General features: G+C 36.6%; 2 protein-coding genes across 6 annotated transcripts in view; one reads left to right on the forward strand and one right to left on the reverse strand.

Annotated features, from left to right (window-relative positions):
- LOC127843910 (zinc finger CCCH domain-containing protein 18-like) overlaps window positions 1–1712 on the reverse strand; it is an 88187-nt gene extending 86475 nt beyond the window's left edge. For 3 of the 5 annotated variants that reach the window (XM_052373804.1, XM_052373805.1, XM_052373799.1), the window contains exon 1: window positions 1541–1696. The gene's annotated coding sequence lies outside the window, so the exon portion shown is untranslated. Of the gene's footprint in view, window positions 1–1540 lie in introns of all 5 variants that reach the window. The other 2 variants (XM_052373800.1, XM_052373801.1) reach the window with 2 other exon arrangements.
- A 3995-nt stretch (window positions 1713–5707) lies between these two features.
- Window positions 5708–26646, forward strand: part of LOC127843629 (beta-catenin-like protein 1) — a 61484-nt gene continuing 40545 nt past the window's right edge. Inside the window, exons 1-4 of the mRNA XM_052373326.1 lie at window positions 5708–5799; window positions 16259–16432; window positions 16779–16885; window positions 24768–24907. Coding sequence (XP_052229286.1) covers window positions 5770–5799; window positions 16259–16432; window positions 16779–16885; window positions 24768–24907 — 451 coding nt within the window. The 5' untranslated portion in view covers window positions 5708–5769. The remainder of the gene's footprint in view (window positions 5800–16258; window positions 16433–16778; window positions 16886–24767; window positions 24908–26646) is intronic.

Below are 26646 nucleotides of genomic sequence, written 5' to 3' on the forward strand. Positions count from 1 at the left end.
CAGTGTTCGGGCCATTCAAGCGGTTTTATTACAGCGAATGTGCTGCGTTCATGAAAACCAACATGGGTAAAATCGTAACTAAGTACGATATAGCTGCCATCGCCTGTCAAGCGTATCTTAAGGCTATGAGTCCGTGGAACATTGTGTCTGCCTTTAAGAAAACAGGCATATACCCACTTGACAAGACAGCAATTTCACAGAACCAATTATACCCGTGTGAAGCATTTAGAGACGAGACACCGCTTCAAAAGATAAATGCACTTTGTTCAGGAAAAGAGGCAATCGATGTTTATCTACAAAAAAAGGCAGAAGCAGAAAAAAATAAAACAACTGTGCAAACAAATAAGAAGAAATGTAACTGCATGAATAAGAGAAAAAAACTTTCTAAACCAAACCCTGGTGGTAAGGAAATCACGAGCGAGCAGTACATTGAAGAAATAGACTTGTATTCCTCCCAAAAGGATGACGTGACCCCAGCGTTTCCGCAGCTCACAAAAAGTCCACAGCCCTCTACAAGTGGGTTAAATGTCATTCACATAAATGACATTCACATAAATGACAGCGACAACTCAACGGATTCAGAAGGGGAAAGCGAGGTCTGCTGCGTATGTGGACTTTTTTATCCTTGAAGAGCTGACGAAAATTCGTTTATTAAAATAGTCAATTGGGCACAGTGTGATGAGTGCGGACATTGGGTTCACCTTGCTTTCTGTGACAAGAAAAGAGTCTTGAGGAGGGGAGATGCTTTTCGGTGCATGCACTGCATAATTTAAACTTCGAAAGACAAGCTTTGTTATCTTTTTGTTGTTGTTAATATTACAAAGTTTATTGTTGTTTAGATGTGTATCTTATTTCTACAGTTGTTATTTGTGTTTATTTTATGATTAATGACAGGAAATATAATTTCGGACGGCATATGTAATATATTCTCGTGGTGAAAGGGCTCATCTTTTATGTCTCAGTCATAGTGCAATTCACTGATCTGTGATCTGATCCTTCCGAGGCCTCAAATTGTGTGCGCGTGACATCATCGAATGATGTGAACGAATACATAGGAAACGTTTGGATGATTCTGATTTGTCGACAGCAACCTTTTCGTAAGTAAATAAGTTGTGTTACCGAAGATATCGACATGTTTTTGTTGTTTAAACTTATAGATAAGATATTGCTTAAACTTTGTGTAATAGTTTCATTCATCCATATCATGTAAGGTGCATGCGCGCGTTCAACCTCTTAGGTGGACGAATAGACAGGAAAACAGGCTACTATTAAAAAAATAGTGCCCCATCATGGCCATGGTATTATAAGAAATATTTTCAATAGATTAGGGTTATTTGTGCCTTTCGGTTTTTGATAAAACATCTTATTTGCCATAGTATTTATGGCAATAAATTACAATTTGGAAATGTACCGGTGCTAATTGTTTTTTGTATTTTACAAGAACAACAAACCGTGAAACGTTAACAAACATGCTCATAGTCATGATGCTGGAAAATGCTTATTTGAAACGTGTGTTTTGGACAGTTGATAGTAAACTTACAACTAGAAATCAACGTATTATAAACCACTTTCACTGGCATATAATAATTAATATAAAAGGTTAAATAAATAGCAAAAAATCAGTCTGGATCTTATAATATTGAGGATAAAAATATCGGTAACATTTTACATAGTCGTCGCCATTGGAAAGTTTTAATTGGGTAAATAATGTCACGTGGTTGACTGGAGACAAGTCAAACCGGCCACAAGTTTAACCGGTAACAGAAATGTAAATGATATGGAACTTTTTATACATCGTTTTCAAAAATTCACGTAGACTAAAATGAAAATGAAAACTTTAATTTGGTGTGAAAAAAGCGACATATAAATAAGAGAGCTATGCTCTGAACCAGTCATATCTTTGTGCGGATATAAAAACTGGTCAGAAAAAAGTTAAACAAACAACACAACCTAAAAGAATTTCACACACTTTTGTACATAGCTTTTAAGATCTTAGCTCACATTCACGGGACTTCTATTCAAGCTTACGTTGCGACTTCGAGCACATTGAAACGTGAACTTGTTTAAGCTTATTTTATATGGTCTAACAGTTTGATTTGGAATAGTTTGCGTTGCGTCACACATATGGTTTATGGAGCTATTAGAACTCAATTAACAACGTCTTTGACTAGAATCCACTCCCCAAATCCTCTCCTACGGGATAGAGAATAAGTCGGTGACTGCGGTGCGGGGGGCTTAGGGGCTTTTTTGAACTGTCAAATTAACCGTCATTGACTGTTTAATTAATGTCTTGAATAATTAACTCTCTTATTTTCTAATTCTCCCCCCCCCCCTAACACTTACTCATTGATTCGTTCATTCATTAGCAATAAAACAAAAACTAATTATGAAAATGCGAAAAGTTCCTGAATCTTCCGTAAATCAATAATGTGTAAAATCTGTTGTCCTCCATGCATGACGACCAACTTCGAAATACACATTTATACATCTTGTACTACTAACCACGGAGTGTATATTGACAGGAGATGAATCGAGTATTTGACCCTTACTGTAGTAAATTCAATCTTATGCAAAAACTATTCATCCGATTTTATTGGTTTATACGTTATCTTGTTGCTTATTAATTCCTCTTTCAAAAAATATAACTTTTAGTATATTCCCGTTGTTATTAATGGATTTATAGCGAGTTAAACACAAGAAATACACATTTTATGTTTTACCACCGCGCGTTTTAACGTGTTGTGGCTATCGATCTTTTACGATTAGCGTACAGCGAAGCGCCGAGGTTATACATTTTGATGTACCCACTCACGTCTTTTGTTAAATTATAGTTTCATTTCTCGGCCGATTTTGACAAATTATATATCATTAGAAAGCTTACGTTACGTAGTAAACAGATATATCAATATATATTAAGTTTTTCTTCTGATTTCGACAGCCCGGCGAGTTATAACTTTAACTTTTGCAAATATCATACCGTTTTGGAGTTTTAGAATCTAGATTTACGGTTGACATGTTCGTACTTAATACCAATTTGTAGCGTTTATATTTGGAGTTCAGTTTTAAAAATTACATCTTGCTTAGGAGAATAGAATTCTGTATACGATAGGAAAAAAAATGTTTAAAAACGAAAGTAATTAAGGAATGAAGGCGGGAAAATGTAGCGCGCGTTCCTAACGCACTGAACTGATGCTACGGTCTTGGCGATTATGCTTTTGTTTAGAAACCGGCCATTGAATTTCTTTTGCCACCTTATTATATTTTTATGGAATATATTGTAGTATTTTGTTCACGAAACATATCAATAAAGCTTATTATAAATGAATCTTAATAAATTAACGATTTCAGCTCTTGTTTATAACACAGAAAGGGTGTAAAATTTATGATGAAACAGCGTATATAGCGGACCCTCTCGATATTATTCGGCTTTGCATGCATACTTGAAATAAAATGGGTGTCAAAAACATTCATCGTTTGCTGTTTATTATCAACAAGGTAATTATGTATAATTATTTGAAATGTTATTTACCTTAAATTATCAATTTATTAAAGATTCTTGAAAATCACGGTCCGTGTTACGCGGGTCATTTCGTATTTTGACATCAGGGCATCATGTCCAACTATTGAAAATCAGATTTTTTTTCACCGGGACGATGACGGCTTGGATTTAGACAGGCAGACAGATAGTTTATTCAGACTTAAACAACAGTACATCGTCTTCAACTCAAATATATAAATTATTTTTAGACGAATTGTTAGGTGATTACACATATAGCAGTGATGATTCTGAGAATGTTGCCATGTTTCTTATCCGTGTAATCTAGAGTCCATGGTTTGAGCATTTTTATCGCGGTGTTCAAAAAAAGATATCTCAATAATCTTGTTTATTGATAGATCTGTGGTTTTATTGCCCCTGTGTTCAGCACAAACCAATTATCTCGTTATGATCAGAAACTGTGCCGACCAATACTAAATAACACTATGGTGTCATACGCCACAGCAGGGACCTATACTTGTATATTGGTCCCTAACCACAGGTGGCAATGTCTGGTCAGATTACACTTTTTATGATACCTCCATGTCTTCTCGTGGTATTAGTGGTCATTTCTTGGAGTAATGTAACGCCAAATACTCAATTTTGCGTTTATAAGATATGTAGCGTATTGAAAACATTTATAGTCAACTGCCCATACAGATTGCCATAAACTAAATACTGTATAGATGTCAGCCAGCTAAATCACAATAATTATAAGTGCTTAATACCTATACATGTACATTTTAAACATTTAAAAAATCTAGTACTTAACATTTAACGTATTTAGCGGGTACCGGTAAAAAAACTCCGTCATTTCGTAGTCCTATAAAGAGTGTATGGTAGTGTACGGAACAACATAATTAAAAACAGCATTCTCATTTGACCACAACGGGGTTAAATAATCTTTCCGAAAAATACAAATAATACAGTGTTTTAATTTAGAATTCTATATATTTATAACTCTGTTAACTTATAAAGATATTTCGATATACATGCATAGACAGTTGACCGTGATTTTCAAGAATCTTTAAATAATTTTAATTAATTGATATTTTATGGTTAATAACCTTTCATATAATTTTACATAATTACCTTTTTGATAATAAACAACAAACGATGAATGTTTTGACACCCATTATATTTGAAGTATCAAAAATATCAAGAGGGTCCGCTATACATTTGTATACGCTGTTTCATCATAAAATTAACACCCTTTCTGTGTTATAATCAAGAGCTGAAATCGTAAATTTATTAAGCTTCATTAATACTTAGCTTTATGGATATGTCTCTAGAACAAAATATTTCAATATATTCCATAAAAAAATATAATAATCGTGGCAAAGGAAATTCAATGGCCGGTATCTAAACAAAAGCATAATCGCCATCAGTTCGGTTCGTTAGGACCGCGCGCTACTTATTTCCGCCTTCATTCCTTACTTGCTTTCATTTTTAAACCATTTTTTTTCTATCATATACAGAATTCTATTCTCCAGGGCAAGATGTTATTTTTAAAACTGAACTCCAAATATAAACGCTACAAATCGGTATAAAGTACGAACATGTCAACCGTAAATCTAGATTCTAAAACTCCAAAACGGTATGATATTTGCAAAAGTTAAAGTTATAACTCGCCGAGCTGCCAAAATCAGAAGAAAAACTTAATATATATTTATATATCTGAAAACAACATTACGTAAGCTTTCTAATGATATATAATTTGTCAACATCGGCCTAGAAATGAAACTATAATTTAACAAAATACGTGAGTGGGTACATCAAATGTATAACATCGGCGCTTCGATAAAAGATCGACAGATACGACACGGTCACGTGACTTAGAGACAACAAGATATTTGGCGTAACGGTCCCGTTTCATATCCGTGTAATCTAGAGTCCGTGTACTAACACATATATTTAAAACCATTACTCCAAGTGTTTCCGATACAAAAGAGAACAGGTATTTTAATTGGTACGAACACAGAACGTGGCGTCTCATCAGGATCCAAACTGTTTGCTATTCTGAGAGTATTCTTTGAAAAAAAAATCGAAGAAAATGCTAATTTTAGTAATTCAGCAGATGACATTTTAGCAGACGACAAATTTCCCAGCATGCAAAGGGTTAAGCAGCGGCTGTTTGGCTATTTTGTAACCGGTTCGTCTGTTGTGGCCGTTTGAACTTAATGCCAGTTTGATTTGTGTCTGTTTTAACGTCATAAAAACAGCAAACAAACAACATGGATGTTGAGGAACTATTAGCTTTTCAGGTTTTTGAGTGTATTTCAATCTTTTAATTATTGAATAAACATCAACCCTATGCTATTATATTCAGTGTTTGTCTTTTCGGTAAAAACAGCCGATAAAAATGTTATATTGACATGACTAGATAACGTTATAAAATGCGTAAAGTTTATTTATGAACCCAGTTAGGTAAAAAAATAACGATCGATTGGTCATTGTCGGCTCGGGTACTACTTAAATGTACCCCAGGTACTTTTAATTATACTTAAATAACCCCGGGTATGGAAATTATACTTACACTAATGTAGACTGTACGCAAGGTTTATTTCTGTACAAAATCGAGCTGTGTATAGTGATGGGTCATCTCAACACATGAGTAAATGACCAGCAGCAGGATTTACCCTAATATGGTTGTTACTGGTTGAGTCATGGGTTCTGTTTGATTCGTGGGTATAGAAATCGCGTGAAATCTCGCGATAGAACGTTCGCATATGATGCAGTTCGTTACGGAAAAATGTTTTGACACGGTCACCATTTTTTTCGATCAAAAATGCGTCAAAAACAAGTGAATAGTGTAATTTATCATAACTTGATAGGTCCTTATGAAGTATTTCCTCATTTATGTATTGTTCATATAGTGTTTCGAAGTAACACACAATTGTTTATTTATGAGTATTTACCATGCTACATCGTCTGTTGACATTTTTTCACAAGAAATTAACCTGTCCTGCAAGGTCAGTTTTAAGGCTATTTATAGTATGCAAATATTGAAATTCTGGCAGCCAATCAGAACCCACAAATCAACCGGAAGCTTATTTTCATGATGGTAGTTTGACACAGTCGATTGTTTTGATGTTAAAAGACGATAATCATTTGGAAAAAAGCAACAAATCTTAAAGAAGAAAGGTTAATAATTATTTTCATTATGATTCATGGTCATATATTTATAAAATATTTGTGATGTAACAACTTTATGAAAATTACCCACGACTCAACCAGACTATAGCATACTCATAATTTTGACACATTATGGCATGTTTGTCCATTTTTTTTCAACTTTTTTAATCAAGTGAATTAAAAATAATGATTTTGTTCTGATTAGAAGTCATTATAGGGTTAGGGTTAGGTTTTTATAATTCTTAAGATACATACCACGTTTTTCATTATATTGCTTCACTTGATTAAAAAAGTCCAAAAATATGGACACACATGCCATATTATGATAAAATTACAATAAGTATTTGGGTAGTATTTGGGTAAATCGTTAGTCCATATAAACAGATTCCCAGAGCCTTTGATAATTTTTGCTATAGCCGCTCTGGCAGTCCATATGCTCCCCTTCATAAACATGGGTGCAGTTCAGCGCAGAGAATCCGTGCTCTTCACTAAACATGTCCTTCGAGACAAATTGAGGAAAATAATGAATAAACTTCATAAACATGTTAAATTTACCTAAATGGCAACCTACGGATGTTATCCTTTGCATGACTCTATAAAAACATGATGATGTTTCAACACACTTTTCTCGCTGACATTTTTATGTTTAAATTTGAAACAGTGTATTCTGTATCAAATACCACATCGTTATCAACTTTAATAGGCTCCATCACATTACCCGACGTGCAAAATATTGGTGTACTGCGACCTAACCAATATTGGGTCAATTTTCCAATATGGCGGATACAGCGTACAAAAGAAAAACTAAGTCAATAAATAGCTTGCTTTTCTTGCTGTAATGGTACCATTTGGATGAGTTTGTGGTTAAGACAGGTAAACTTTAATAAGTTCTTGCAGTTTCAGTGTTCCTTAACCCTTGCATTGTTGATAACATTTTGCACCCATGGACAAGAGAGAGCGCATTGCAACTCTCAGCAACCCATTGGGTTATAAAGCTGAGAGTTGAATTATTGCAACTAGGTAAATCGTGCCACCTGAAAATGACAGAAATCATCTGATTTTTATACATAAATCCAAAATCAACACATATTAGTATTTTTTTTATATAAAGCTTTACAAATTCTCTATTTATTGAACATAATCATAATTGTGTGCAAGATAATCAACAAAATACTTTTTTGTACAGTACGTACACTCCACGCGTTTTCTCCAATTTCCCTCGCTACTCCGCGGGTATTGACCTGGAGGGAGATTAAGAAAAGCCCGCGATACGTGGCGTTTTCATGATTTTGGACGCGGCGGTTAACGATCGGCAAAACTGATAAGCCGACGCGGCGGACCTCGGCGTTGGCAACGCCGGGGAAACTCCGCGTTTTACGAGATAACGATCAATTTAATTTTATATGACTTCCTGATTTTCAAATGAAATTACATTTATTACAAGTAGATACATGTACATGTAGTATAATATTTACAATAAAAAAAAACCAACCAAGATAGATCGATCCCGACATGGTTGTAGAAGTAGTTGTTGTTGTATAGAAAACTCGTTGATTTACGACAAACAAAACGTCGTCTTTTAACTAATACTTACCAATTAATATTAACACAGTTTGCAACATTGTTTTTATTTTGATAATTTAATCCAAAGTTTTCATGTTAGCAGGTGATTTTCTATACTGAACATGTAAACAAATGACCCTATTAAAAGTTGCGATCCATTAAAAGTCTCGCAAATCTGTGTGAATTTACAGTTTGACGTTATCAAAGGAAAGCCGCTTTCTGTCTGAAGGCATAACTTACTCAAGTAAAACATTCAACGAATGCATAATGAATGGTTTTAATTGTCGGAACAAAGTCGATTCTCTGCTCACTAAAGCATTTATTTTCTCTTTGTATGTAGGTTATTCCATTCATTGCTAAAAGAAGGTGGTAACTATTGAGTTAAGAGTTGCATTAAACATTCACAGTTGTATTCAAGTTGTGTCGACATTCAAAACAATGTTTACCAGTAAATATGGACCAAATCGGCAGAGTGACATTCACATGTGTTAATCCGTTTTGTCAAAACAGCACAGACAGCAGTCTACACAATAGGTCAGTAGACAAGCTATGCGTGTTTTCATAACGCCAAACACTTTATCCAGTTCTGTCCAGATGTTCTCTTTAATCAGTATACAGTACAATAACTGTTTCAATAATTACTATACTAAAATACAGTAACGATAAAGATATTTGAATTGAAATTAATTTGGAGGAAATATAAAATTATTTGCGATATAATTTTGTTAAAAAATACCAAAGAAACTTTTAACCGAAATCAACAGAATTCAGTGTTTTCTGCACTACAAAGTTTGTATAAACAAATCAATACACACACGCTTTTTACGCATAAACCTTGAACTTGTACATTACAGTATATTTTTCGCGCGCTTTTGTCGGGAAATATACATGATGACTGTATATTGGAAGCATCTGTAAATGTCGTGTTAACAATACAAATCGGAAGCGTGTTTCGGATTACAAACAATTATTCTCATTTGGAAATTAAACGGAACATTAATTCTGATGTTATATGTGTTATGAATTAAATATTAATTTGTCAAAAAGCTTTACGTCTCCCATATTCATTCATATTGTCGACGTACCTGTGAATAAAAACATATATGAATTGTTTATACGATTATCTTTATTTTTATAAGCCACAGTATTTAAACAATTTTTGATGACAATGTTTTTATTTTTTTGGCATGCCCAGTAGCACACTGCTAACGCGGCGTTGCGCGGCAGTCCCTGATAAGAACGGAAATTGTCTGCATTTACCGACTAGGCTAAGATAATACACGCCGCGGGAATTAGCGAATGCGGCGTTACGCCGAGGGTTTTATCGAGTTCACCTCGCTCTCCAACGCTGCGTGAACACTTGCTAGCAGAAAAAAAATGCGGAGGAAGCGCGTTTTTTGGGGAAAACGCATAGAGTGTACTGTGGTTAAGAAAATGTCAATTTAAAGGCATACAAGGTCCATACCAGGCCTTGAAAAATCCACTCGACCACTCATTATTCCGAGTGAAGTTGAAGGTCGGGCGAGCAAAGTTTGTAATATACTTGACCGACTAGGAGTGTGCTGTTTTTCCGATTGAGAAATATAAATTCAGTTCCAGAAATCTTGCCACATTGATACATTGTGAACTATTTTTCAAACGATCAAAAAATAGGTTCAGTACACAAAGAAACTGCACTTTCGTTTTGAGAATGTAAATAACGTCATGGGCACAGTAAAAATAATTCTTGAAATCCGCTGTCCTTGTTTCATAAATGTCAGGAAGTTTATAAATCAGAACTAATCAGTATTTCTCGTAAAATCCTAGATAAATGTTTTCGTCATTTCAATGCTTAGACGGAGTAATTATGGCAAATCGGGACTCAACTTGCGTAAAACACTTGCTCAATTAACCGTTTAACTCCACCTCCGTTCTCTGCAAGTGATTCAAAAGAGGGAGCTATGCACCTGCTGTTACTTAATTGGACGGATGCCAAACAAATAATTGCTTCAGCACATTGATTGCTAGACTAAGGAAGCCAATTTTGTCGGCAAGAAAGGTGTTTCTTTATAGCTTCAGACAGGAAGTGGCTTTCCTTTGTCAATCAAACTGTCAATTCATGCAAAGTGCAAATTTTCACAATGCCTGTACTGATGCCATTGACTCTTTGTTCACAATTTTATTAAAACACAACACTAGCTTACATTACACTTTGGATTTTATTATCAAAATAAAGCAGTAGTGAAGTTGAAAATTCGCGTCATTAAAAATACGTTTTGCGTCGTAAATCCACGATTTTTAATTCCAACAGCAACGTTTAAAACCATAACCGCGACGATGCGGGGATCGATCTTCCTCAATTTGTATTTTTAAAAGTTCATAAACATGATAAACGATCTCATAAGTCTTCACTATAATTTTAATCAATTTTCAGAGGAAAAAATCTTGACTTACAACAGTTTACTGCATTTTTAGCTCGACCATTATATCTGAAATATATATAGTGGAGCTATCCTTCTCACCCCGGCTTTGGCGTTAGCCTTACAGCGTGCAAATGTTTAAGTTTGCGTACTACCCCAAATATTTCCAATGTCCCATGACATATAACTTACATATTTTGCATACTTACTTGTTTACGATCATGACCCCAACCTATAAACAAGAGCAGACAAATGTATCCAGCATTTTGACAGAATTATTGCCCTTTTTATACTTACAATATGCATATTATTGATAAATCTATGTTAAAGTTTGCGTTCTACCCCAAATATTTCGTATGTCCTTTGACATATTGCTTTCATATTTTGCATACTTATTTACCAACATGACCCCAACCTATAAACAAGAGCAGACAACTGTATCAAGCATTTTGACAGAATTTTGGTCCCTTTTATACATGTACTTAGATAATTGAACATTTTGCTTAAATTGCCATAACTTCTTTATTTATGACCAGATTTTATTAATACTTTGACAAAACAACACTTACCTGAATACCACAATGGATTCCACCCAAACAATACCCCACACCCCAACACAGAATCCCTGCCCTCCCCACCTCACCCCCCCCCCTCAATTTTGTTTTCCTTTCTTATTTTTGAAAGATCATCTAATAAATGAGCACACCCCACATTATACCCCCCTCTCAACCCCCCCCCCCCTACCCCCCAAATTTTTTTAATTATTTTTCTTCCTTTTTAAACTCACCTGATTACTCAGGTGAGCTTTTCTGACCGGTCTTTGTCCGTCGTATGTCCATCCGTAAACATTTGCTCGTAAACACTCTAGACGCCACATTTCTTGTCCCATCTTCATCAAACTTGGTCAAAAGCTTTGCCGCAATAAAATCTCGGCTGAGTTCGAAACTGGGTTGTGCCTGGTCAAAAACTAGGTCACTAGGTCAAAAAAAAGAAAAACCTTGCAAACACTGTAGAAGTCACATTTCATGCCCAATCTTCATGTAACTTTGTCAAATGTTTGCCTTAAGGATATGTTGGTTGAGTTCAAAAGTGGTTCCGGTCTGTTGAAAAACATGGCCGCCAGTGGGCGGGGCAGTTTTCCTTATTTGGCTATAGACAAACCTTGTAAACACTCTAGAAGTCACATTTTTGGCCCAATTTTCATGAAATTTGGTCAGAACATTTTTTTCCTTGATATGAGAGTAGAATTCAAAAATGATTCCGGTCAGTTGAATAACATGGCTGCCGGGGGGGGGGGGGCAGTTTTCCCTATTTGGCTATAGAGAAACCTTGTAAACACTCTAGAAGTCACAATTTTTGTCCAATCATCATGAAAAATGGTCAAAACATTGGTTTTATTGATATCTCGGACGAGTTCAAAAATGGTCCAGATTGGTGAAAAAACATGGCTGCCAGTGGATGGTTAGGGTGTCATGATACGCTCACCTTACGATACGATACGTATCGCGGTACAGTGTGTACGATACGTATCGTCAGATGGAAACTACATACAAACCATTTAAAACCATGTTTTCAATTTTATTTAAAGACCTCTACATATGTGTCATACAATATACAAAATACCATATAATGTCATGAAAGTACACGAATTGACAATTTGTTATTATTATTTACAAATCAATAACTTTGATTAAATATGAACACCAAATTATGAATATGCTTAAAAAATACGGACTGCTTTATGTTTCTTTTATTTCAATAGATTATTTAAGTTAAAAATAAAACGTGTTTACCAACTAGTCAAACTGGCTATCTTTGCTTGTGCCGTAAAAAAACTCCAAGCGCAATTCGTAAAATCAGTCAAATATTGCACCTTGTTTCGTGACGTAGACAACAAAGCACATTTTTGAGTGGTTGAAATTTAATTTTAATGGCTTCAAAGAATTTGCGAAATTCTCAGCGTACATACAAAATTACAGCTCCTGTTTAGGAAATAGCGACTAAAGGCGTGATGTTATTCAAATGTTTATATGAAATATACGCCTACCACGTTCTTACTGATAACACAAAATGCGTCCATTTTTTTTTTTACGAAGCTCACTGGAGGTGATTTCAATTTAACTACCACCATTTTTTGGGCGAATTACAGTTACTTCCCTTGAAATGCTTCATGGAAAATGCCGTACCGTACCGTCTGGAATGGAGGCGTATCGTGAACCATACCGAGGGGAGACTATTACGATATACCGTCCCATGGAGTACCGTGACACCCTTAGTGGGCGGGGCATTTTTCTCTATATGTATATAGTGAAAACATGTGAACACTCTAGAAGTCACATTTTTGGCCCAAATTTCATGAAATTTGGTCAGAACATTTGTTGCCTTGATATTAGAGTTGAGTTCAAAAATGGTTCCAGTCAGTTGAAAAACATGGCTGCCAGGGGGGGGGGCAGTTTTCCTTATTTGGCTTTAGAGAACCTTGTTAACACTTTAGAAGTCACAATTTTTGCCCAATTATCATGAAAGTTGGTCAAAACATTGGTTTTATTGATATCTCAGACAAGTTTGAAAATGGTCCAGATCGGTGAAAAAACATGGCCGCCAGTGGGCGGGGCATTTTTCTCTATATTTTATATTGTGAAAACATGTGATCACTCTAGAAGTCACATTTTTGGCCCAATTTTCATGAAATTTGGTCAGAACATTTGTGGACTTGATATGAGAGTTGAGTTCGAAAATGGTTCCGGTCAGTTGAAAAACATGGCTGCCAGGTGGGGGGGGGGGGGGGGCAGTTTTCCTTATTTGGCTATAGAGAAACCTTGTAAACACTCTTGAAGTCACAATTTTTGCCCAATTATCATGAAAGTTGGTCAAAACATTGGTTTTATTGATATCTCTGACGAGTTCGAAAATGGTCCAGATCAGTGAAAAAAAATTGCCACCAGTGGGCGGGGCATTTTTAACCAGGTTTTTAACCAGGTTTTCCGAAGGAATAAACTGGTTATTAGATTGGCGAATGCGGGCGGGCTGGCTGGCTGGCTGGCTGGCTGGCTGGCGGGCGGGCGGAACAAGCTTGTCCTGGCCATAACTATGTCGTTCATTTTCAGATTTTAAAATCATTTGGCACATTTGTTCACCATCATTGGACAGTGTGTCGCGCGAAATAATTACGTCGATATCTTTAAGGTCAAGGTCACACTTTGAGTTCAAAGGTCAAAAATGGCCATAAATGAGCTTGTCCTGGCCATAACTATGTCATTCATTGTGAGATTTTAAAATCATTTGGCACATTTGTTCACCATCATGGGACGGTGTGTCGCACGAAAGAATCACGTCAATATCTCCAATGTCAAGGTCGCCACGACTAAAAATAGATTTTTTTTAAAAACAAACTTACAAAGGGGGTTAATTTTGTTTGTTCATTTCAAAAGTTCAGTTTGAGTTTTCTCCCTTTATCAGATTTTTTTTTCACAATGAAAACCTGGTTTTGTGACAATTTTGTCCCTTGTTCTCTATATGTATATAGTGAAAACATGTGAACACTCTAGAAGTCACATTTTTGGCCCAATTTTCATGAAATTTGGTCAGAACGATTGTTTCCTTGATATGAGAAGAGTTGAATTTCGAAAATGGTTCCAGTCAGTTGAATAACATGGCTGCTCGGGGGGGGGGGGGGGGGGGGGAACAGTTTTCCTTATATGGCTATATAGAAACCTTGTAAACACTCTGGAAGTCACAATTTTTGCCCAATCATCATGAAAGTTGGTCAAAACATTGCTTTTATTGATATCTCGGACAAGTTCGAAAATGGTCCAGATTGGTGAAAAAAAATGGCCACCAGTGGGCGGGGCATTTTTCTCTATAATGTATATTGTGAAAACATGTGAACACTCTAGAAGTCACATTTTTGGCCCAATTTTCATGAAATTTGCTCAGAACATTTGTTTCCTTGATACGAGAGTTGAGTTAAAAAATGGTTCCGGTCAGTTGAATAACATGGCTGCTGGGAGGGGGGGGGGCAGTTTTCTCATTATGCCCCCCCCCCTTCCCGAAAAAGGAGTATATGGTTTTGCTCATGTCGGTCCGTCCCTCCACCGGATGGTTTCCGGATGATAACTCAAGAGCGCTTATGCCAAGGATCATGAAAATTCATAGGTACATTGATCATGACTCGCAGATGACCCCTATTGATTTTCAGGTCACTAGGTCAAAGGTTAAGGTCACGATGACCCAAAATAGTAAAAGGGTTTCCGGATGATAACTCAAGAACACTTATGCCTAGGATCATGAAACTTCATAGATACATTGACCATGACTTGCAGATGACCCCTATTGATTTTCAGGTCACTAGGTCAAGGTCATGGTGACCCAAAGCAGTAAAATGGTTTCCGGATGATAACTCAAGAACGCTTTTGCCTAGGATCATGAAACTTCATAGATATATTGATCATGACTCGCAGATAAGCCCTATTGATTTTCAGGTCACTAGGTCAAAGGTCACGGTGACCTGAAATAGTAAAATGGTTTCTGGATGATAACTCAAGAACGCTTAGGCCTAGGATCATGAAACTTTATAGGTACATTGATCATGACTAGTAGCATTACCCCTATTGATTTTCAGGTCACTAGGTCAAAGGTCAAGGTCACCGTGACCCGAAATAGTAAAATGGTTTCCAGATGATAACCCACATACGCTTATGCCTAAGATCATGAAACTTCATAGGTACATTGATGATGACTCGAAGATGACCCCTATTGATTTTCAGGTCACTAGGTCAAAGGTCAAGGTCACGGTGACCTGAAATAGTAAAATGGTTTCTGGATGATAACTCAAGAACGCTTATGCCTAGGATCATGACACTTCATAGGTACAATGATCATGACTCGCAGATGACCCCTATTAATTATCAGGTCACAAGGTCAAAGGTCAAGGTCACAGTGCCAAAAAACGTATTCACACAATGGCTGTCAAGGTTACGGTGACTCAACTTAGAAAAATGGTTTCCGGATGATAACTCAAGAATGCTTACGCCTAGGATCATGAAACTTCATAGGTACATTGATCATGACTCGCAGATGAAATTATGATGAAACTTGACCTGGATGTTTGTCTGGACAATATCTAGGTAAAGTTTGACATTTGGTAAAGATTGAATGAACCGATTCCTCTCAGGTGAGCGAACTAGGGCCATTTTGGCCCTCTAATATATTTTTGAAAGATCGTCTAATAAATTATTGAATATGAACAATTTTCCCATGATGGCTTACGTTATACTGTCAAGCACTTGAAAAGTCGAGCGCGCTGTCCTCTGACAGCTCTTGTTAGGTAAAGTATTGGCTTATAGATGTTTGTTTATTACAATGAGACAACGTCAGATGATGGTTTTAGTTTTAAAAAAAAGGTTCTGGTTGATCATTACTATAAATATACCTATATATGTTTTTAATGTAGGGTGAGCAGATTGAAGGGAAGGGTGAGTGGATTGTCAGGCCTACTCGCCCTGCAGGGCGAGTGGCTCTGGAAAAATTGTTCAAGGCCTGCATACATCAAAAGTTCTTTCAGAGTAAGGGGCCTTTCCTCTGTTCAGTCATTTTGCAATAGCATAATATATATGATCCATTCCAGCCTGACAAACCTAGTGTGTTGAGGAAACGTAGAGCAGAAGACGATTACAGTGATGATGATGCAGAAGAGCACCTTGTTGCGGAGAAGAAGCCTAGGGATAGGGAGCCAAAATCTGGTGGCATCACAGAGGAACAGCGTGAGAGGATACTGGAGATGGTTGAAAATGAGGCAGATGTACGCATACCAAGTTGTTTGTGTGATATGGAATGGTTTATTAGCCGTGTGCAGTTGTTCATTGGCAATTTGGTCCCTTGAAATGGCCTGGTTATAGAAAAAAAAAAAGTTTATGTAATTATATTGCGCATAAAATACATAACTTATAGGCAGTGATATTATTTGAAAGTTTTTTACAGTTATGTTTTTATAAACTTTTTTTTAGGAATTTTTTAATACATATTCATAAATTGTAAAATAGAAATAAAAAACACATGTGCAATTACCATATACATTTGAAGACTTATTATCGTTCTTCAACCACAAACCGCCACCTGATCTCCAGGTACTTTTTTTGACTTTTTAGGGAGAAATTATGGATGACACAAACCTGAAGAAGCTTGTGCTGAAATTTGAGAAAAGTGTTTACAAAAATCAGGAGATGCGAATCAAGTTCCCAGACATGCCAGAGAAGTACAGAATATAGACTTTATTGAATTGATTTCTGCATAATTCTTAAATATAAATTACCACTTGTGTTTTCTGCATGATAAAACAAAAAATCACCACTTATCTTTAATGCATGATGGCACAATAAATCATCACCTGCTTCTTTCAGCATGATAACACACAAAATCACCACTTGTGTTTTTCTGCATGATAACACAATAAATCACCACTTGTGTTTTCTGCATGATTACACAATGAATCACCACTTATGTTTTTTACATGGTTACACAATAAATCACCACTTATGTTGTCTGAATGATAACACAATAAATCACCACTTATGTTTTCTGCATGATTACACAATAAATCACCACTTATGTTTTCTAAATGGTCACACTAGTCCACTTTTGTTTTCTGTATGATTGCCAGTGCTCTCCATAAAAAATGGAGTAGCCAGCTGTTTTATTATGCTCCCCCCAAAAAATTTGGGGGGAGCATATAGTCGCTGCTTCGTCTGTCCGTACGTCCGTCCTAGTGTCCTATTTCTCAGCAACTAATGACCGGAATTCAATGAAACTTTATTGGAAGCTTCACTACAAAGAGGAAATGTGCATATTATCAGCGGGTTCTTGTCGGATGATTTTTAGCTCCACTGGCCAAAGGCCAGCAGGGCTTATGTCATGGTCCTGTGTCCGTCGTGCGTGCGTCAGTGCGTTAACTTTTCCTTTAAGCATCTTCTTCTCCTAAACTACTGGTCCAATTCTGATGAAATTTCTCAGGAATGTTCCTGGGGTGAACCTCTTTCAAATTTGAAAATTTGCTTATATAAGGCTTTTTTTTTTTAAACTGTCAAAATCTTTCTTCCATAACCATTGGGCCTTGGGCTATCAAATTTGGTATGTAGAGACATCTAATAGTCCTCTACTAAATTTCTTCAAATTATGCCCCTGGGGTAAAATTTGACCCTGCCCGGGGGGTCACAAAATTGAACATATGCTTATATAAGACCTATTTTGTGAAAACTTCCAAAATCTTTTCTTCCATAACCATTGGGCCTAGGGCTATCAAATTTGGTTTGTAGAGACATCTAATAGTATTCTACCAAATTTTTCAAATTATGCCCCTGGGGTCAAATTTGACCCTGCCTCGGGGGTCACAAAATTGAGCATATGCTTATATAGGGTCTTTTTTGTGAAAACTTTCAAAATATTCCGTCCATAACCATTGGGCCTAGGGCTACAAAATTTGGTATGTAGTGGCACCTTATAGTCCTCTACCAAGTTTGTTCAAATTATACCCCTGGGGTCAAGTTTGACCCTGCCCCAAGGGTCACAAAATTGAACATATGCTTATATAAGGCCTTTTTGTGAAAACTTTAAAAACTTCTTGTCCACAACCGTATGGCAAAGGGCTACCAAATTTGGTATGTAGTGACATGTAATAGTTCTCTTCTAAGTTTGTTCAAATTATGCCCCTGGGGTCAAATTTGAAACTGCCCTGGGGGTCATAAAATTGAATATATGCTTATAAAGTGCTTATTTTGTGAAAACTTTAAAAATCTACTTGTCCATATCCATTGGGCCTAGGGCTACCAAATTTGGTATGTAGTGACATGTCATAGTCCTCTACCAAATTTGTTCAAATTATACCCCTGGGGTAAAGTTTGACCCTGCCCTGAGGGTCACAAAATTGAACATATGCTTAAATAAGGCCTTTTTGTGAAAACTTTAAAAACTTTTTGTCCATAACCGTATGGCATAGGGCTACCAAATTTGGTATGAAGTGACATGTAATTGTTCTCTTCTTAGTTTGTTCAAATTATGCCCCTGGGGTCAAATTTGAAACTGCCCCGGGGGTCACAAAATTGAATATATGCTTATAAAGGGCTTATACTCAAACCCGGTTAACTCGCGGGTCGGGTTGAGTCGCAGTATTTCATTAGCGCCCTCTGGCTTATGTTCATAAACAAACCTGCGTGACTTTCTTGTCAAATCTGACAGAAAACATCTCTCGCTACATATTGGAATCTTTTTTAACCAGGTTTTCCGAAGGAAAAAACTGGTTATTAGATTGGCGAATGCAGGCGGGCTTGCAGGCGGGCGGAACAAGCTTGTCCGGGCCATAACTATGTCGTTCATTGTCAGATTTTAAAATCATTTGGCACATTAGTTCACCATCATTGGACGGTGTGTCGCCCGAAATAATTACGTAGATATCTCCAAGGTCAAGGTCACACTTTGAGTTCAAAGGTCAAAAATGGCCATAAATGAGCTTGTCCTGGCCATAACTATGTCATTCATTGTGAGATTTTAAAATCATTTGGCACATTTGTTCACCATCATGGGACGGTGTGTCGCACGAAAGAATCACTTCAATATCTCCAATGTCAAGGTCGCCACGACTAAAAATAGATTTTTATGTCCCCCACTATAGTAGTGGGGGACATATTGTTTTTGCCCTGTCTGTTGGTCTGTTGGTTGGTTGGTCTGTTGGTTGGTTTGCGCCAACTTTAACATTTGCAATAACTTTTGCAATATTAAAGATAGCAACTTGATATTTGGCATGCATATGTATCTCATGGAGCTGCACATTTTGAGTGGTGAAAGGTCAAGGTCAAGGTCATCCTTCAAGGTCAAAGGTCAAATATATGGGTCAAAATCGCTCATTTAATGTACACTTTTGCAGTATTTCAATATTCAAGATAGCAACTTGATATTTGGCATGCATGTGTATCTCATGGAGCTGCACATTTTGAGTGGTGAAAGGTCAAGGTCAAGGTCATCCTTCAAGGTCAGATGTCAAATATATGTGGCCAAAATCGCTCATTTTATGAGTACTTTTGCAATATTGAAGATAGCAACTTGATATTTGGCATGCATGTGTATCTCATGGAGCTGCACATTTAGAGTGGTGAAAGGTCAAGGTCAAGGTCATCCTTCAAGGTCAGAGGTCAAATATATGTGGCCCAAATCGCTAATTTTCTCAATACTTTTGCAATATTGAAGATAGCAAATTGATATTTGGCATGCATGTGTATCTCATGGAGCTGCACATTTTTAGTGGTGAAAGGTCAAGGTCATCCTTCAAGGTCAAATATATGGGTCAAAATTGCTCATGTAATGTCACTTCTGTAATATTGAAGCTAGCAATTTTATATTTGAAATGCATGTGTATCTCATGGAGCTGCACATTTTGAGTGGTGAAGGGTCAAGGTCAAGGTCATCCTACAAGGTCAAGGTCATCCTACAAGGTCAAACGTCATATAGGGGGACATTGTGTTTCACAAACGCATCTTGTTTTAAAAACAAACTTACAAAGGGGGTTAATTTTGTTTGTTCATTTCAAAAGTTCAGTTTGAGTTTTCTCCCTTTATCAGATTTTTTTTTCACAATGAAAACCTGGTTTTGTGACAATTTTGTCCTTGTTTGGTGATTAAATGTCGTAAAACTCAGACTTTGACAATCTTTGAATTTTAAAAGTACAGTTAACTGTTGAAACGAAAAAATACGACATTGATTGAAAATAACTGTGTTATTTATTTTATTTGATGTCTGAAATTCCATATATTGAACTTGTTATATTCTTTATTGATTGTTACTTTAAATGGTATGTGAGAGCTTTGATTATTCATGTTTAATTTAAAATTGATGCTGTTTAACCTATTTACCGCGAATCTACCAGGAGAAAAAATAAACAACAATGGAACAGTGGTGTTAGATTTGTTTCTACAGCAGTTTATATTAAAGGATTTTCGTCATAAAAAGGCAGTTGTCAAATGCAGTTAAGTTAAAAATGATTGTCCTTTAAATCATTTATCTGATATTTGAAGATCATTTGCAGACGCAAGTGACTAGTCCTCAAGTACCGTGAGTCAACCGAATTGCAGTATATTTTGTGAAAACTTTAAAAATCTACTTGTCCATATCCATTGGGCCTAGGGCTACCAAATTTGGTATGTATTGACATCTTATAGTCTTCTACCAAGTTTTTTCAAATTATATCCTGGGGGTCAAGTTTGACCCTGCCCCGAGGGTCACAAAATTGAACATATTCTTATATAAGGCATATTTTGTGAAAACTTGAAAAATCTCCTGTCTATAACTGTATGGCATAGGGCTACCAAATTTGGTATGAAGTGACATGTAATAGTTCTCTTCTTAGTTTGTTCAAATTATGCCCCTGGGGTCAAATTTGAAACTGCCCCGGGGGTCACAAAATTGAATAAATGCTTATAAAGGGCTTATTTTATGAAAACTTTAAAAATCTACTTGTCCATAACAATTGGGCCTAGGGCTACTAAATTTGGAATGTAGTGACATCTTATAGTCCTCTACCAAGTGTGTTCAAATTATGCCCCTGGGGTCAAATTTGACCCTGCCCTTAGGGTCACAAAATAGAACATACGCTTATATGGAGCCTATTTTGTGAAAACTTTTAAAAATCTACTTGTCCATAAATTGTGCCTAGGGCGACCAAAGTTGGTATGTAGTGACATCTTAAAGTTCTCTACCAAGTTTGTTCAAATTATGCCCCTGGGGTCAAATTTGACCCTGCTCAGGGGATCACAAAATTGAACATATGCTTATATAAGGCCTATTTTGTGAAATCTTTAAAAATCTACTTGTCCATAACCATCGGTCTAGGGCTATCAAATTTGGTATGTAGTGACATCTAATAGTCCTCTACCAAATTTGTTCAAATTTTATCCCTGGGATCAATGACCCTGCCCCGGGAAGGGGGGGGGGGGGGTCACAAAATTGAAAATATGCTTATATAATGCCTATTTTGTGAAAACTTAAAAAAATTCTTGTCCATAACCATTAGGCCTAGGGCTACACAATTTGGTATGTAGTGACATTGTATAGTCCTCTACTAAGTTTGTTCAAATTATGCCCCAGGGGTCAAATTTGACCCTGCACTTTGGGCCACAAAATCGATTATATGCTTATATAGTGCCTATTTTGTGAAAACTTTAAAAATCTTTTTGTCCTTAACCATAAGGCATAGGATAGGGCTACAAAATTTGGTATGTAGTGACATCTAATAGTTCTCTACCAAGTTTGTTCAAATTATGCCCCTTGGGTCAAATTTGACCCTGCCCGGGGGTCACAAAACTGAACATAGGCTTATATGAGGCCTATTTTGTGAAAACTTTAAAAATCTCCTTGTCCATAACCATTTGGCCTAGGGCTACCAAATTTAGTATGTAGTGACAACTAATAAACCTCTACCAAATTTGTTTCAAGTAATGCCTCTTGGGTCAACTTTGACTCTGCCCCGGGGGGTCACAAAATTGAATAAACGCTTATAAAGCGTCTATTTTGTGAAATCTTTAAAAATCTTCTTGTCGAAAATCATTCGGACTATGGCTACCAAATTTGGTATGCAGTAACATCTAATAGTCCTCTACCATGTTTGTTCAAATTATGCCCTTAGGGTCAAATTTGACCCTGACCCACGGGTCACAAAATTGAACATCATATATATGCTTATATCTTGCTTATTTTGTGAAAACTTTAAAAATATTCTTGTCCTTAACTCTAGGACCTAGGGCTACCACATTTTGTATGTTCATGTAGTGAGATATAGTAGTCCTCTACAAAGTTTGCAAAAGTTATGCCCCTGGGGTTAAATTTGACCCAGCCCAGGGGGTCACAAAAGTGTACATGTGCTTAAATAGGGCCTATATTTAAGTATTTGCACATGCAGAGAATATTTGTTTCAGCCTTTTTTCAGCAGTGGAGCAATACAGGGCCATCATGGCCCTCTTGTTCACAGAGTTATGGCCCTTTGAAATTTTCCATTAACTGTACTTATAGTGCAAATCTGGTCCGGGCTATTTCTCAGCAACCAATGACCGGAATTCAATGAAACTTTATGGGAAGCTTCAATACCAAGAGGAGATGTGCATACTATCAACAGGTTCTGGTCGGATGATTTTTCACAGAGTTATGGCCCTTTGAAATTTTATATAAAAAAAATCTTGTCCCCCCAACTACTGTGCCTCAAGACGTTTCCTTTTATCTGAATATATAGTGCAATATTGAGACAAAAAAAAACTTTTGAGAGCATCACCCGTCTCCGACGGTTTCTTGTTTGAGTAGCCGGCTTTTAAGCGCGCTGCTTGTCGGGTGCCCAAGTCGCGTAGCGTCGACTGGGGTAGGCTCGGGAGGGTTAACCACTCCCTTTCAGGGGGTTTGGGAGACCTCCCACCAGACAATTTTCAAATTAAAGGATTGAAATGGTGCAATCTGGCGCATTCAAGGAAGCTTTTAAGATTGAAGTAATACAGCATTTTTGATAGAAAATACAGTATTTATTTGAAATCTCTCAAACTTAAGAAAATAAACAATTTATTTGCAACTGTTTTTAAATTTTAATAATCTGAATCAGAGTCTAACTCTTACTCAAGGGCTTGGAGGGCAAGCTGATATTCATCCTCTCCAGATTGAAGGGCTGGCTTCACTTGCACATTCCTGTTGAGGTCATTCTGAAGCAGTTGCAGGTCCTCCTCTTCCAGGGATATTCCCTGTGGTGGCATCTGTTTGAACATAAGGAACTGACACATCGTTTACTTTAAAACAAATACCTGTTAAATTATCCATGGCTTATGCAGAGTATTAAACAAACCATGTGATATATCAAACACATCAAACACACGTATCTCATCCAAAATTCTTTAGAAATTTGATAGATTTTGTACCGGTAAAAACAACACAATTCCATTGACCCTTGCAGCCCATGTTGCAGCTGTTAATAAATGCAGAAGAGAATCTTTTACACAGTCTACTGGTTATATGCAAGGTGCTGAGTTATAATTTGGTTGATAAAACAATCAATTACATTTAAAATGTGTAAATAAAAGGTAAATGTGTTATCAAACAAAATAGTTATTACCTAAATCTCTAGTTAGAGCAACAAAACTTCAAAAAAAGAGGCGTCTAAATAGGGCACTCGAGGATACACGATTTTGAATGTTTGACATTGAAAGAATAAGTTTCGATCTAATATGATGGGTCTATTAACGGATTGTTCATTCTTCCTTGAATTGGCCTACAGAAATCGGCTAGGGATCATTGACAGGGCAATGTGTCAGTTTCTTTTTGTGTGGAGGCATCGTGACGTCTGCTTTTCAGCATAATTTGATCTAATTCAAACAAACATTTTAAGTACAGCGCGTTTATGTCGCGATGACTGGTCGAAGGTTACATTAGCCAGCCGTAAACTTTCTGTAGCAAGCTAAAACTACCCCTGTGTTCGGTAATCTTTGTCATAAACGAGCGTTTAAAATAGCCGGTGAAAAACTGTTACGTAAAGATATGAAATATTGATAGTTTGTTTATTCATGCTTGTCTCTGCGCGAAAATAATGCGCATTAGAATAATTACATCCAACTAGCTTGTTGACACACGAAAGCGAAAGTATCGCGTCAAAATTGGTATAATCGCGGTTACTGGCGTTTTTTTCGCCGTTTCTAATTGATATTTTGTGGCAAGTAGCGGCGCCTAGATTGTTAGTTACCGGCAAAATCGCCGGCCGCCGGTGCTTACGGAGAACACTGGATTACACAATAAATCACCAATAGAAATAAATGTTTTCATGAGTGCTTACTTGTATGTAATAATGAACTTAATTGTTTAAAGCCCTGTTCTAGGAAAACTGGACATTATGCATGTGCAATGTTTGGTCCCAGATTAGCCTGTGCAGTCTACTTAAACTGGATTTTTGTTCCCTGATTAGCCTGAGCAGACTGGGATAACACTTTAAGCACATGCATTGAGTTACATTTCCAGAACAAAGCTCAGTTAATTAAGGCATGAGACACACATTTTGATTTCCACAACCATGAGCTAGAGTATTCACTTACTAAAAACATTTGACACAAATTTCAATGTTGATTTGCCAGGTTCATGGAGTCCGAGGTGGAACTGAATGACGTGGTACAGGAGATGCATGTGATAGCCACTGCCCCTGAGCTGTATCACATCCTTGTTGAACTCAACACGGTGCAGTCCTTGCTACAACTGCTGACACACGAGAATACTGGTATGTTGTCAAGACTGACCTACAATATGTGCTTTAAAAAGCTTTACACACTTGAGATTGAACACAGGTATTTTATCCAGACTGGTAAGGAGCTTTACTTTTAAAAGCTTTACACACTCAAGATTGAACACAGCTATGTGATCAAGATTGAGTAAGGAATCCTACATTAAAGAGCGTTTTGCACTTAAGATTGTTTGAGTGCGTTTTCTGTGTAGAACATGAACTTTGTGTCTGAACACAATGCATTCCCTGTTTGCATCTGCTTGCACAGGAAAACATGAGTATATTGTTAATTTAGCAAGTGATCCTGATGGCGCCCATCTCTATTACACTCTTGTTGATTTCACCATGATGCAGTCTCTATAGATGCTTACACATGTGAAAACATGGGAACGTTGTGAGGATGGATACACCAAAACAATTATTTTATCATTACATGTGTGATAAGCCATAGAAATATGAGTGTTTGCGCCAGAATTTTGGCTCACATGTTGGTTCCATTGCTCTGTACATGTAGTTCTCACATCTGTTTGTCCTGATTTTAGCTTACATGTTGGTTCCATTGCTCTGTACATGTAGTTCTCACATCTGTTTGTCCTGATTTTTGCTTAGATGTTGGTTCCATTGCTCTGTACATGTAGTTCTCACATCTGTTTGTCCTGATTTTTGCTTAGGCCACAATTAAAATATTGTTGGTTTGCCCTTTACCGACCCTAAATTTTACAGGTGGGTAGGTAGGTAGGAAAATTATTTTATTTTATTTGAGAAATTATATTTTTAATACACTAATAGTCTATGAATATTTAAAACACTTATTAAAGCACTGTTGCAGTGTACGAAGCCCTATGTAGCTTAACATTATCTTGTTTGCTGTTTCTTGCATATATTAATATCAAATGCATGCTTGTGTGTTATTTATTACATCAAATATTTGTTCATTATATGATTTTAATTGCTCAAATGCATTTGTAATTATTTAACAGCCAGACAGCTTTTATTTTTAACTTAAACCTTTCCCTTAAATTGGGCTTAATTAGCATGCAACAAGCATTGAAGGAGTGTAGAAAGACAGCCCAAAGCCTTTAATGGAAAAATTCAGACGTGGCGAAAGACCATCACATTTTACAGGCCAGACTTGCCTACCAGGAGAAACAATTCACAGGCCTGTTGAAGTTTTTACAGGCCTTAACTTTAAGTGTTTGACCGGTTAGTGCATAGTCTCAGCATGGAAAAGTAAATTCATAAAAGTGCAAACTGAACATTATTATAAAGCATTATTTCTTCTTGAATGCTCTGAGCTTTTATGAGTACATACGTACAGCTCAGAGGGTCAATAGCTGGGAGTTGTATTATTGCAACTAACATAAGCATGAAAACTTGATTTGGGGAAATAAATTCTGGATCTGGATAGGTACGTTGCAGGACCTTTCGGTGTAGGCGCAACGGGGGAGAGGGTGGTTAGTCCCACTGTAGGACAGTGGGTGTTAGTTTCAGTTTGTGGATATACTAACGCTTTAAACATATATACTTGAGTGTTGTCGATGTATTTAGCTAAGAGACATTAATAAATTAAATAAGTTTACCTTTACATATCCATTTCACTAACATGCCATTACAGTAAACTGTTCAGTGTGGCAAACATAATAAAGCAGAATATGCACATGAATCTGATTAAACACAGATCCACTTGCATATAAATCAAATCATGTTTGTCTTTTATTTTGCATTTTCGACAAAAA

Source organism: Dreissena polymorpha, chromosome 9 (assembly GCF_020536995.1).
Source record: "Dreissena polymorpha isolate Duluth1 chromosome 9, UMN_Dpol_1.0, whole genome shotgun sequence".
Taxonomy (NCBI): domain Eukaryota; kingdom Metazoa; phylum Mollusca; class Bivalvia; order Myida; family Dreissenidae; genus Dreissena; species Dreissena polymorpha.